This window comes from Prionailurus viverrinus, chromosome C2 (assembly GCF_022837055.1).
Source record: "Prionailurus viverrinus isolate Anna chromosome C2, UM_Priviv_1.0, whole genome shotgun sequence".
NCBI classification, from domain to species: domain Eukaryota; kingdom Metazoa; phylum Chordata; class Mammalia; order Carnivora; family Felidae; genus Prionailurus; species Prionailurus viverrinus.
In genome coordinates, this window is record NC_062569.1 from 101,865,129 (window position 1) to 101,879,104 (window position 13,976).

Sequence of the window (13,976 nt, forward strand, 5' to 3'; positions counted from 1 at the left end):
CTCATGAGAAAAAGAAAAAAGTACAATAAACTGGCATCACCAGGTTTAAACAGAAGTACAAATCACTAAAATAATTATTTGTAATTCACACATTTTTGTGCACACAGAGTTTAAGTTTTTGATAGGTCTTAATGAAATGCCACTTTTCTCAGAACAGTGCATATACCTGAGCTCTCACCAAGCACAAATATATATAACTCATTATTTTTCCTAAGTATCCTTAAAAAAAAAAATCACTGACATTTATTTCTACTTGCAACATTCTTTGTGTAAACACAGATGGATGACTACTACTTAACTCAGATTTAACAAAATACAGCTTTCAGAAAATCTAACTACCAAAAAAAAAAAAAAGTAACAACAACAGCAACCTATTTAAAAATTTTATTTAATTTTGTCAGTGGTTCTAAAAATTTTTTAACCTGCCATCCCCTCCTCAAACACTGCTAAAAATAGCATGCCTCACTATTATGATTCCATGAAAGAGGGACTGTTGCTAATACTTATTTTGTATTTTAAGCAATGGACATATGACAATGTACCCAAAACATTTATTCATGCTTTCTAATTCTTGCCCTGCTCCAAGATAATTACAATGAGAGTTAGAATTTACGTAAAGAAACAAAAGGACTACTGTGTAATCATTAACAGCTACTTATTTATCGTAATTTAAAATCCCTTCCAACAGCATTCCTTATTTTTTCAAACATTGTTTTTTGATATTATTTGTAGAATGTGTGATAAATGAGCATATAACAAAAGTAATCAACTAGTAGAGACTCAGTTCTCTACAGTCACATGAAGAAATTCGTTTTTCAAATTAATGAGTTCTGCCAAATAGGAAAACAAATAGTGCAGTGAGGCCTCTGTAGCTACAAAGCATATTTTAGCCTAATAATTACTGTGCTAAAATAATTAGTTGATTTCTTATTTCTTTTACACTTATATGAATTGTTTAAACAAAATCTAGGAATTTTAAAGTTTAAAGATTGCTAGTTAGGTGTGGATTCTTATGCCAGATATTATGCCTAGGTCCTAAAATCAACAGGATTCAAAAGTCAAGATTTGTATACCAATATACTTTGAGTTTATGGCATGGGGGAATGTATGTGATACATAAAAATTTGCTTCTCTAACTATAGACGCTGGCGAGGATGTGGGGAAACGGGAACCCTCTTGCACTGTTGGTGGGAATGCAAACTGGTGCAGCTGCTCTGGAAAACAGTATGGAGGTTCCTCAAAAAATTAAAAATAGAACTACCCTATGACCCAGCAATAGTACTACTAGCAATTTATCCAAGGGATACAGGAGTGCTGGTGCACGGGTGCACATGTACCCCAATGTTTATAGCAGCACTTTCAAGAATAGCCAAATTATGGAAAGAGCCTAAATGTCTATCAACTGACAAATGGATAAAGAAGATATGGTTTATATATGCAATGGAATACTACTTGGCAATGAGAAATAATGAAATCTGGCCATTCGCAACAACGTGGATGGAACTGGACGGTATTATGCTAAGTGAAATAAGTCACTCAGAGAAAGACAGATACCATACGTTTTCACTCGTATGTGGACCTTGAGAAACTTAACAGAAGGCCATGGGGGAGAGGAAAGAGAAAAAAAAGTTACAAACAGAGAGGGAGGCAAACCATTAAGAGACTCTAAAATACAGAGAACAAACTAAGGTTTGATGGGGGGCAGGTGAGAGGGGAAAGTGGGTGATGGGCACTGAGGAGGGCACTTGTTGGGATGAACACTGGGTGTTGTATGGAAACCAATCTGACAATAAAGTATGTTAAAAAAAAAATTGCTCCTCTAGTCTCAAAGAGAAGTAAGAAGTATCAGGGAAAAACACACACCAAAAACAACTAGAAAAACACAATTTCCAGCAGTCATTTAGTACTGTATAAAGATTCACTGTACCTCCATGAGGAATAACTGAAGTTGAATATTGCAATCTTGGATCAATCACATCTTCCAAAATCTTACACTTAGCAATGTGGATGAACTGTATTAGAAAATTACAACTTCCCTCAAACAGAGTTGCTAACTCTACTCTGGTCTGACTAGATCTTTCAGTCTCCAGTCATAAGATATGTTCCTTTTATAAATATTTTAAAAAATCATTTCTGAAATTGTAAAATACCAATTTTAATACTGAGGTAAATATTTTGTTTTCCCTAGAGGGAAAAGGATTTATTTATGTAACTTACAATAAAAAAGATCAACAACTTGATTGTTTGCTCTTAGTGAATTATGGCTTTTTATTCTGATAAAAGCCTACTAGGCTTTATTAGTCATTTTGGAAAGGCAGTAGTATATGTAGGATACTTAATATCCTCCAAGAAGTTCTCAGCAAAATTAACTAAACTCAACATAGTATACTGTATTAAATATTAAAGACTCTGGATAGAAAGGCAAAGTCTAATTCTTGATGATGGCTTAAAGAAAAGCATCTTATAATGCTATCTTTCTGAAGTACTTAGCAATAATTAACTGATTTTTCATATTTACCCAATATTCTATTCCCCCTCTTATGAGACTTAGAAGAGGATGATCAAAAAATGTGCACCGTTTATCACCAGTGTTATGTTCTTTACCTTGTCAAAGAAAATAAAGATACATAAAAAGCACATTCTGGAGTTTTAATTTTTTCCTGATGGTTTTCTTCTCAAACAAATATTTTCATTCATGCAAGAAAAGTTGACTAAACACCTATCACATACCAAAAATTATTGCAGATGGTGGGGATATAGTAGTGATTAAAACAGATGAAAGGACTTATGTTCTAATAGAAGTAAAAACAGCATATAAATAAAATATGAACATTTATGTGGCAATAAATACTGTAGAGAAAAATAAGGCAGAGAAAGAGACAGAAAGTAGTAAAGGGGTGAGAAAAAAGTTTCAATTTTCAGTTTTAAATATAGTTATGAAGGTGATACTTGAGCAAAGACCTAACGGAAGTGAGGGAAAGAGGTGTAAGGATATCTAAAAAGCTTTCCAGCAAGAGCAACAGCATGTCAAAGACTCTTGAGGTAGCAATGTGCCTGTTATGGTCAGAGAATAGCAAGGAAGGCTAGCAACAAGGCCAAGGGAGCAAGAGATATAATAAAATATGAAGTCAGAGAGATAATCTAGGACCAGAGCATGTACAGACCCTTGTAATATAGTCATTGAAAGATTTGGTTTAGTTGAGGGTAAAATGAGAAGTCCATGAAAGGTTTGCAGGAGAGAAATGACATGATCTGACATGCGCTTTATAAGGATCATTCTGGCTGCTCTTCTGAGGATAAATTAAAAGTAGAAAGAATAAATGGCTGTTTTAATTGTGAAGTAAGGGTTGGGGCACCTGGGTGGCTCAGTCGGTTAAGTATCTGACTCTTGATTTCAGGTCAGGTCATGATCTCAGGGTTCATGGGAGCAAGCCCTTCATTGGGCTCTATACTGACTGCACAAAGCCTGCTTGGAATTCTCTCTCCCTCTCTCTTCCTCCCCTGCTCCACACACACACATTCTTTCTCTCTCTGTCTCTCTCAAAATAATAAACAAACAAACAAAAATAGTGAAGTAAGGGTTGCTGATGGCTTGGGTCAGAATACTCACAACAAAAGTGGAGACATAGTAAGGTTCTGCATATGACATAATGGAAGATCTGTTGATGGACTGGGTGAGATATGAGAGAACAACTGAAATCAAGAATAAGCATCAAGGTGCTGGTGAGGATGTGGAGAAACAGGAATCCTCTTGCACTATTGGGACTGCAAACTGGTACAGCTGCTCTGGAAAACAGTGTGGAGGTTCCTCAAAATATTAAAAATAAGAGCTACTCTATGGCCCAGCAACAGCACTACTAGGAATTTACCCAAGGAATTTACCGTATGCTGATGCATAGGGGCACATGCTCCCCAATGTTTATAGCAGCATTATCAACAATAGTCAAATTATGGAAAGAGCCTAAATGTCCATCAACTGATGAATGCATAAAGAAGATGTGGTTTATAGATTCAATGGAATACTACTTCGCAATGAAAAAGAATGAAATCATGCCATTTGTGGCAACGCACATGGAACTGGAAGGTATTATGCTGAGTAAAATAAGTCAGTCAGAGAAGGACAGATATTATATGTTTTTACTCATATGTGGATCTTGAGAAACTGAACAGAAGACCATGGGGAAAGGGAAGGGGGAAAAAACAGTTACAAACAGAGAGGGAGGGAGGCAAACCACAAGAGACTCTTAAATACAGAGAACAAAGTAAGGGTGGATGTGGGGCTGGGGGAGAGGGGAAAGTGGGTGATGGGCACTGAGGATGGCACTTGTTGGGATGAGCACTGGCTGTTGTATGTAAGCTAATTTGACAACAAATTATAGTCATAAAAAAAAAAAAAGAATAAGCATCAAGGATTAAACCCTGAGTAAATGTAAGGATGGAGTTACCAATGACAGAAGAAAGGAGGGAGACTGTTAGAGGAAGAGGGCAAGGGGCAGAAGATCAGGACCTCAGTTTTGAATGTTAAGCCATAAATGCCTATTATATTTCTACAAAGAGTTAGTGATCTGTAATACGCAGTTGGACACGTAAGTCAAAAGTACTAGGAAATGGACCCACAATGCCAAAAGGTATAAATTTAGGATATCATCAACAGAATCAGTATATATGAGAATGCCCAAATTGTGCCTCAATATTTAAATGATTACATAATAATACACTGAGCCTGAGATTTACAAATAATACCCCATACCAAACTATACAACAGAAACACAAACAAAAAGTAAGCCTTCCTCAGGTAACTACGTTTTAAATATACATTCCCTGTGGCATTAAGATCCTTTAAAAAAAACCAAAACAAAAACCTTTAAGGAAAGAAAGGGAGACTAATAAACTAATATTTAATCTCAATCTGATTTCCACCAAAGCACTGCTGCTGGCAGAAAGGGCTAGCAAGGGATGTACACAGCTCTAAGCTTCCTGTGAGATTCATGCAAAAATATATTTGCATCATGCCTATCATGTGCCAGGCGCTAAGTGCTGAGTATTCAATGGTAAATGAAGTAAATGCAAAATGCTTAAATGTGAGGATGAATAATAAGTACACAAGTTAAGCATAAAACTAAAAATTGTGGGAAATGCTAACAGAAAATAATATGAGGGATTGTTCCTAGATTGAGGTATCAAAGATGGAGAATATAACATTGAAGTAAGTTTAAAATTTCTCTAAAAATCTAACTTACTTAGTTTTAGATCAGAACAGAGATAAAAACCTTAGCTATATCCACTACATAATTATCATACAAACCTGCTTTTCTCAGGGTTCTCTTCCTTTTTCCTTTAATTTTCCATTTTTTAGACATGAAGATTGCTATATTCTTATAGCCAATAAGGAGATGCTCGAAATATTTTATATAATTTTTACAACTGAGCATTCCATTAATAATTTGTTATAGCCACACCCATGAATAAATGTATTTTTAGCTCTAACAGTATTTTGTGAGTATCCAAATTTATATATTCAGTCAAATGAACAGAAATGTTCCTTGTAAAATAAATGGGATGTGAAAAATCTAAGTTCTTAGTTGCTTAAGGCCTGGTAATAAGAAACATCTTAAATTTTATTTTATTAGCACATTTTCAATAGCATTCCTACTTAACCTCTCAGTATTCCAATATGATAGAGTTCCATATTGAGTGACAAAATATGTTCTTTAATAAGCCAGGTCATCAAAGTCAATATCCCATTTTATTTGAGACACTTGTGTTGAGAGTGACAACCAAAAACAAATAAACAAACACACCCAGTGTAAAGATGCTCTCGGTGTAAAGATGAGAGAACCTAGAAAGGTACACACTATCTATAAGAGGAATACTTAATACTATGTAACTGAAAAATTAACTATATGCAAAGGTCTTAAAATGTATATAAGCTTATTGCATAGACACTTTGACATTTCTTTAAGTAATGGCACTTTACATATGTGTTTCAGGCAGGGCTACTTTATTATATCTCTTTTAGATTATTTGGAAAACCTCACACTGAGGAATCTGTACCTTAGCAAATATAAATTGCCAATGAGAACATAGTGTTATTATTACTGCTGTTACAGGAATAATTTCATTAACTCATTTCACCAGTAGATAGTAACTTACCTGAAATGTAGATGACCTTTTGATCACTCCTTTGACCAAGGGAATTGGTCACTTTACAGACATAAACACCAGAATAATTGAAAGTCAATGGATGGACAAAATGAAGAGTATTGTCTGAAGCCAATAACCCATCAGGCCACTGTCCATCTAACCTAGATTTTAAAAAGCATGAAATTATTTTATGTATCGTCAGACTTTATTCACAGACAGCTATTTAAATAAGATTCCACACTTTTGAGATATTAGTAAAAGAACTGGCATTCTTTAGGTAAAATTCACCATGAAATGAAAGTATATAAGATGTGAATTGTCAATAAAAATGAACAGACAAAAATCCATGAAGAATACCCACTCTTTCAGGAAAAAAAAAGTAAATAAATAACCATTCTTTCAAAATACTAAATGACAGAAGTGGAAGTAGGCCAACATATTAGAATGGGAAAGAAGGAGAGAAAAAATTATGTGATTTTAAGACTCAAATTCAGAAAATTGGAAAATTAGAAAAATGTATTATTTGAAGACATACAGTATCAAAGGAATTACAAATAATTCTCAGTGAATACATCAATTCATGATATATCTATAAATTCCTTAATGGAAAGCCAACTCATTTAAGTACATAGTAATGTTTTAGCACCTTCTGTAACATATTTAAACAGCATTATTTCATACTGAGCAAATTTATACTATGCCCCATCCAAAGAGGATTAGTTTCTAAAGCATCAAAAAGGGTCTTCTTATAAAATAATCTCAATTTTAAGGTGGGCATCTGGGACAGTAAAAACCAAGACACCATTTTGGCATCAATAAAAACTTTTTAAAAATAGATGTCTATACTAATTTGGCTCTAAGACGTCCTGTTATACATTAGCATAAACCACAATAAGAATAAAATCCCACTGCAACTCTAAAGCCATTCACTGCAGTGGAACTAAGTATACTGTTATACATCATATCGCCAAATTTAGGGTACCAAAAAATACACCAATTTATTTTGAAATTATTTCTAAAGTCCATGAGTAATTTTTTTAAGAGGACAAAAAGTCAAGTAAACCCAGGCACTCAAATATTATGGTTTGAACTAAGATTTTCAAAAAGTCCATTCATTCATTCACTTGGCTATCCACTACTTAGTTACCAGTAGCTTACTACTAATCATACTCTACTCTGTTAGTGCTGCTGAGATTCACAAGTAAATAAGATCAGGTTCTTGCTTTCAATGATCTAAGTATATAGTAGAAGACCAACAACTAATTACAAAGGGAATAAGAATAAAAAAAAAAAAACAATAAAAAGGTAGAAAGAAACAAAACCAACACTGGACCATAAGAGGAATGATTTTGTTCTTCAAATCCCAGGGTAGTAGATAAAAGAACAATCAAAATCTTTTACAGTGCTGGAACTTCAATTTAGCACTGAAGAAAAAAGATAATATTCTCACATGGCTTAAAAAACAGAAACACCCAGCCTTCTTCTAAGAAGACTTTGAAAAGAACACTAGTAGAAGCACACGCTTTCAAAAGGTGAATATTTTCTAGGAGGGTGAGAATGAATATGGAGTGTATAAATCTTATCAATTATGTCTCTGCACTTTGAGGCCCAAATTCTAATCCCTTTAATTCTGAGAAATAGAAAAATGGCTTATAATCCTTTAAAGTTGCTTATTCAAATAAGCCATAGTCATAAAAATCTAAATATCACATTAAACTCACAGCAAATGACATGCTAAGCACTTTCTATGCTATTTCACTTATGCTACTTCGTTTATATTCATTGTCTCTACTCTCACAACTCTATGACATACTTTTATCAGTGAGGAAACAAAATTAGATTAGGCATCATACTCAAAAAGACATCTAGGAATGGAACTCAGAATTGTATAACTTTTAAAAATAACCTATCACACATCTTAACCAAAGACTGTTTCTCACTTTTAGGAAAATGTAAATGAAAAAAACCTTCTCTACTTTAAAAACTGTATCTTTGCTTAAAGACAACAGATGTATCAAATATACTGTTTCCTTGCTCCCACAAAATCCCACCTAAAACAAGGGTAAAGGAATTGAAAGCTATTAAAAAACCCACAAAGAAAAACAAAACAGGAGACACAATTCATCAGACAAGATGTTTCAACAAACTTTCAGAAGACGGAAAAGAGATGGCAAAAACAATACATGCTTTAAGCCATTCAATCAAGATTGATTTTTATCTCCAGGGGACAACTGGCATGTCTGGAGACTACAGGGTTGGGGGGTGGGGGGGGAATGGTTTGAGGCCAGGGATGCTGCTAAACATACTGCAATTCACAGGACTGCTTCCCACAACAAAGATTTGTCCAGCCCAAAATGTCAATACTGCCAAGGCTGAAAAACTCCACTCTGGGCTGAAGAAGTGCTTCCAGAAGGCATATGAATGGAAAGGCAGCCAATGTGCTCCAAAGAACCCAAGATTTGGAGTTTGACTCACTGTACTACAGAAAGCCAGAGTGAAGCAGAGGGCTAAGAATTAATGAGATTAGTTGAAAGTTGAAAAAAAATAATGGACTCCTCTCAACTCTGTACAGATACTTGACGCTTTTGATTTAGAAATAAGAATGAATTAAAAAAAAAAAAGAAGAATGAATTAATATACTCAATAAAAAAAAAAAACTGGCCATGAAAAAAAAAGACTTTCACTCTTCCTAAGTGACATCTGAAGCTTCTCCAGGCAAAGAATCCTCTCTACCTGATCACTCTAAATGGAATCTACTAATGAGTAATTCCCACTCTAAAGACAGAGTTTCCACTCAGCATTTTATTTTAATACATCACTGTGAAACGACTGGACAACTGAGAAAATTAAGGAATATCTACAAAATGAAAGACCAAACAAAAAACAAAAGTACTTGAAGCAGAAAAAAACTCTCTGAGGAAATAACGTTAGTACTGTATTCTTGGGAAAAAACAAAAAGACATTATATCCATAAAATTAGAAAAAAATGCTATGAAAAGAACAGAGAAATAAGAAAGTGCTCTTAGAAATTAAATACACCCCCAAAATGTTTTAAATCAATAAGTCAATTAGGGAAAAAAAAATCAAGGAAATCTAGGAGAAACAAAAAATTGTTTGAAAAATAAGAAAGGATATTCAGTATACAAAAAAATAGGTCTGGTAAACCAAAAAAAAAAAAAAAAAAGGAGGGAAATGACCAAAAAGATGAGAAAATTATACACAGTTGACAGATACAAGTCTCAAGACTAAAGGGGGGCCCTAAATACTGAGAAAAATGAGTTAAAATCTTAGTATAACAGTTTGAAATTTCACAGATAAAGAGAATTAAGGATATTCTTTGAGGCTAAGAATTCTTAGCCTCAGGGAAAACAAAGATCTTAGACAAAAGAAAACAGAATTCCAGTATACTACTTAGTTCTCAGTAAATAGTATTTATTTGTCATAGGGAGGCAAACAATGACTACAGAGTTTCACTAAAAGTAGCTGAATTTCACTGGGACTCATAAAGGTAGGAATATGTGTATGGGTATGTTTGTGTGTGAAGGGGTAGATATAAAATTAAATTTTCATCTGCCACAATAGTCAATAAATAGTATTAAGAAGTAGCAATTTAAGACCTATGATGGTAACTACCAAAAGAAACTGCTAAAAAGGAGCCTCTGAGAAATAGAACTGCAGGGATAGAAAGGTAGGGGAGAGGTGGGACAGGAGAACACTCAGAAATGCTTAATTTAATTTTCAACTGTTACGATGATCATGTATCAGATTAAAAAAAAATTAATTATGCATTTAAGAATACTTTTCACTTTATATAATTTCTCTTTAGAAGTATCTGACATTATTACCTGCTCCACACAGATTTGAAGGGTGGTGGATTTGCATCAGCATTACACTTGAGATTAACACCTTTTCTTCCTACAAACCAATTCCCATCATAGCCTGTTACTGAAACCTCAGGAGCATCTATAAAATAAATGCATAACAGGACAAATTATCTTTTGTTAGGGATAAATGCAATATATAATGACAAAGCATTAAGATAATAGACTGGAAAACAGTAGTTAATATATTAGTTGACTGAAACTGCACGAATGTACAATGAGTACCCAAACCCTAGGCAGCTGTAAGCATGTACAGTTCTAGTTATTATGGGCACTGAATGTAACAATATTCACAAACCTATAATCACCAAGAACAAAATATAAGAGTTCTATTATGAGAAACACAGATATATAAACAAAGGAAATACATTACACCGCTTACTTGGATGAGACGTGGCATTTAAATACCAAGTCGCCATATAAAACTGTCTTAAAAAATGTTTAATCTGAAAGAAAATATCCCCTAAGAGATACAAAATCAATTACAGAGATTAGACTCTCTGTATTATAATTAATATTCTACGGGTAAGTAGAGATGGAATGTGACATAAACTTTCTAAGGCTAAAATTAAAACTAAAGTAAGTTATCTATGGCCTCAACTGTTCTAAAACATGAAATTTTATCCATTGCACCCAAACATCCTTTGGTATATGTGCAACATAATTAGTTAAATGAGCAATTATCCATACCTACTAGCAATACAAATTTATGCCTTCCAACTACACAATCCAATACTAACCATTCATTCAACCATCATATTGTCTAACTCCTAATAAGTGGCAGGCACTATTGTAGGCATTTGGTATACATATAGACTCTGTATTCATAAAACGTATTTTCTAATAGCTTTTAATAAGGAAGGGAATAATTTAAAAGTATGTGATAAAAACCTATTACGAGAGCCAAGAAAGAAAAGAACAGGATGATACAGAGAAGATAAGAAGGGCCTAATTTAGATTGGGGATGGGGCTGAGGAAGGTCATGAAAGGCTTCCTAAGGGAATGTCACTTTATGCATGGTACAGGGGCCCTGCTGTGAGTTATACAGTAAACTAGATAAATAGTACATGACCAGGTGGGAAGTTACAGAGGGACCAGGTCAGTTTAATTCTGGCAGGGAAGCTCGATCTACTGTCAAGCAAGGTTTACAAAACAGTGGTAACAAATTAAACTTTTACTAAGGAACAATTAACTACCTCAGTAATTTTAAGAAAGAAATGCCTGCCTCATAAATGCAAAAATTAACAATCATTTTTATAACTTAAAATTGGTACCATAAAATGTTACTGAAAGAACAGTACAGATATCTGTGTGTTTACCTTCTTTTACTAAGAGGAAGGAACAAGTACTAAGTAAGGTATTCCCAAAGAATACCTCCAAATTTTGATATGAATTTTGGATATAAGATTTTATCTCTTTAAACTTTGTTCACATGTTTTATAGGTGCCAATTAAAGAAAAAAAAGTCATGAGTATTCTAACATTTAAAGAACAAGTCAATAAATCTAAGCCATAATTATATGTCTTACATTAAAAGAAATATTTTTATATATTTAGGACTGCATTCAAGCAAACACCAACCAAAAAAGAATAACATACATAATACAAATTGAAGAAAATGTCAGTCATTACTAAATACAAGGAAGGACAAAATATATATGAGGAAAATATTAATAGTACTTACAATTGGGATCTGAATTTTACAAGAAAAAGGAAAAAGTTAAGTCTGTGAAAGTAAGGTAGGAAAAGGAAAAAGAGAAATTTTAATTGGATTCTCCAAAGAAGTGAAAAGAAGGTATCTGCACTCCAGAATAAAATGGTAATAACATTCACATAAGATTAAGTTCCCAAGTTCAACCCTATAAATGTTGAAAAAGATTCTCAGAATTAGCTTTAGAAATCATTACACCAAGTGCAATGAATATGTGCAATTTAAAAATCCATGCATGTCATATCAAAAACAAAACACTAAGAATGAAAACTGTAACACCACCTATTCATTTTCATTATCCTTGTTATAAGCTAGCTGCATTACCACTTTTTCTTCTCAAAATTTTTAAGTGTTACATAAAGAACATATCAACAACTGAGAAAATGTACAGGAAAAAGTACACACACATACATATATACATATACAAACTTCACACACAAGGGAGCATCCCTTAACCAAAAAAAAAAAAAATACAAGACGGGCCATCTACAATGGTTATGATCCCAATGATATCTTTAACATACTGTCTTACTCTATAACATGATCAAGAAAATCAGATGAGAAACAATAATAAAAAACATGGGTTTTCACTCTAATTAAAATGCATCTAGGCAGTGAAAGATTTTTGCTGAAAACATCATGGGTAGTATCAATAAAACTGAGTAACAGCTATATTAATTGGATTAGAGAAGTTTGTCTCAAAGTATTGCACATTTTGAGGTATAAATATTTCCATAATTTGCTTAAGTCCAGTCTAAAAAGGATAAGATTAAATAATTTTAAGTTGGCACTCTCCATCTTTACAAACTAATAAAAAATGTTCTGGTTAAATGAAATTTCCATGAAAATATTTTTAAAAATTAAGAAAGAAAAGGTCAACAAGGAAAAGCTGTAAGAATATCTGAATACTAAATATTCAAATTAAAAAGTCTGACATAGAATTATGTCAAAGGAAGAAAATTAAAATAAAATGCATGATATGTTTCAAAAGCAGATGTTATCGTTTACTTACACTGTATATCTAATATGAAAGAATATCGGATGTCCTTTTCCAAGGCTGGATGTTTTACAACACAAGTAATTCGCCTTCCTCTAGCAAATCTGGTTGGAAACAGCTTATACTGACTGACAATTGTTGCCGTTTCATTTGGAAAAGAAGTTGTAGTGGATTCCATTTCACCAAGATCACCTTCCCAGTCAATGTGTGCAACTGGTTTTCCAGTGGCTGCGATACAAATGGCTGCTACCGTTTCATTTCCTCCATCAATTAAAGAATCTGGCCCTTTTATCAGGCTTACAGTGGGTTCAACTGTTTAAATTAAAAAAAAAAAAGTAGTTACCTCTCAATTAAGAATATATTTATCCTTCCAAGCCATATCTAACCATATTTCATAAACTTAGAAGCAAAGGCCTATAAAATCTACACACACACTTTTAAGTAATACCAACATCAACTGGATTCTTGGAACAAGAGAGGATCATAAACCAAGGCAAACAAGAAGCTAAGCAAGACTTTATAATCTTGAAGACGGTTCTCCCTAGCAGAGATACGTTTTTCTTTATAGGGACCTCGATGAGTTCTCCCCAGTTAGTATATGAAAATGTCCTGTAAGTTGGATCATAATTTCCATTATGAGATTGTAAGTACTATCACTCTGCAAGGGGGAAGAATGTAGTTTTTAGACATACAGCTTCATTTTGCAGCAAAAATGTTTACAGAAAATATAAATTAAGTTACCAGTATGGAACCTACATTGTTAAAGTATAATGTCAATAATAGTTATGCTTAGAATGTAGATGACATTACCTTTTTCTAGTATAAGAAAGCTCCTCAGCAGATGAAAAGTAACCTTAATGCTTAGGCCCTTTCAATCTACCTTCCATTATACTAACTATCTCTTCACATTTTCCAGCAAATTTTATGTGCTTCTTTCTGTATAAATTCCTCAGTCTCACTTCAGGAATTATTTGGCGCAAGCCTATAGCTTATTCCGTACATTAAATTTTTATCCCAATAACTTTTATTCATTTCCAAAATTTCCAACTAGTTCTTTCAGTGCCATCTGTTCTTGATTTGTATCTATCTTTTTTTGTTTCATAATTACCTCAAGGCGTATTGATATTTTCCTTATGTATTTCCCTATGTATTTTACAAGATGTACTGCTGTAAAATAGCAATGGGAAAAGTACATACAACACATGTAATGAACACTTTATAGTAAACATCTATGTAACCACCAT

At 33.4% G+C, this 13,976-nt stretch overlaps 1 protein-coding gene across 2 annotated transcripts in view; it reads right to left on the bottom strand.

Annotated features, from left to right (window-relative positions):
- The window catches only part of NECTIN3 (nectin cell adhesion molecule 3), a 129,248-nt gene that overhangs the window by 68,920 nt on the left and 46,352 nt on the right, over positions 1–13,976 (bottom strand). For both annotated transcript variants that reach the window (XM_047876145.1, XM_047876144.1), the window contains exons 3-5: positions 12,748–13,044; positions 9,990–10,107; positions 6,154–6,305 (exon numbers count right to left, since the gene is read on the bottom strand). In XM_047876145.1, coding sequence (XP_047732101.1) covers positions 6,154–6,305; positions 9,990–10,107; positions 12,748–13,044 — 567 coding nt within the window. The remainder of the gene's footprint in view (positions 1–6,153; positions 6,306–9,989; positions 10,108–12,747; positions 13,045–13,976) is intronic.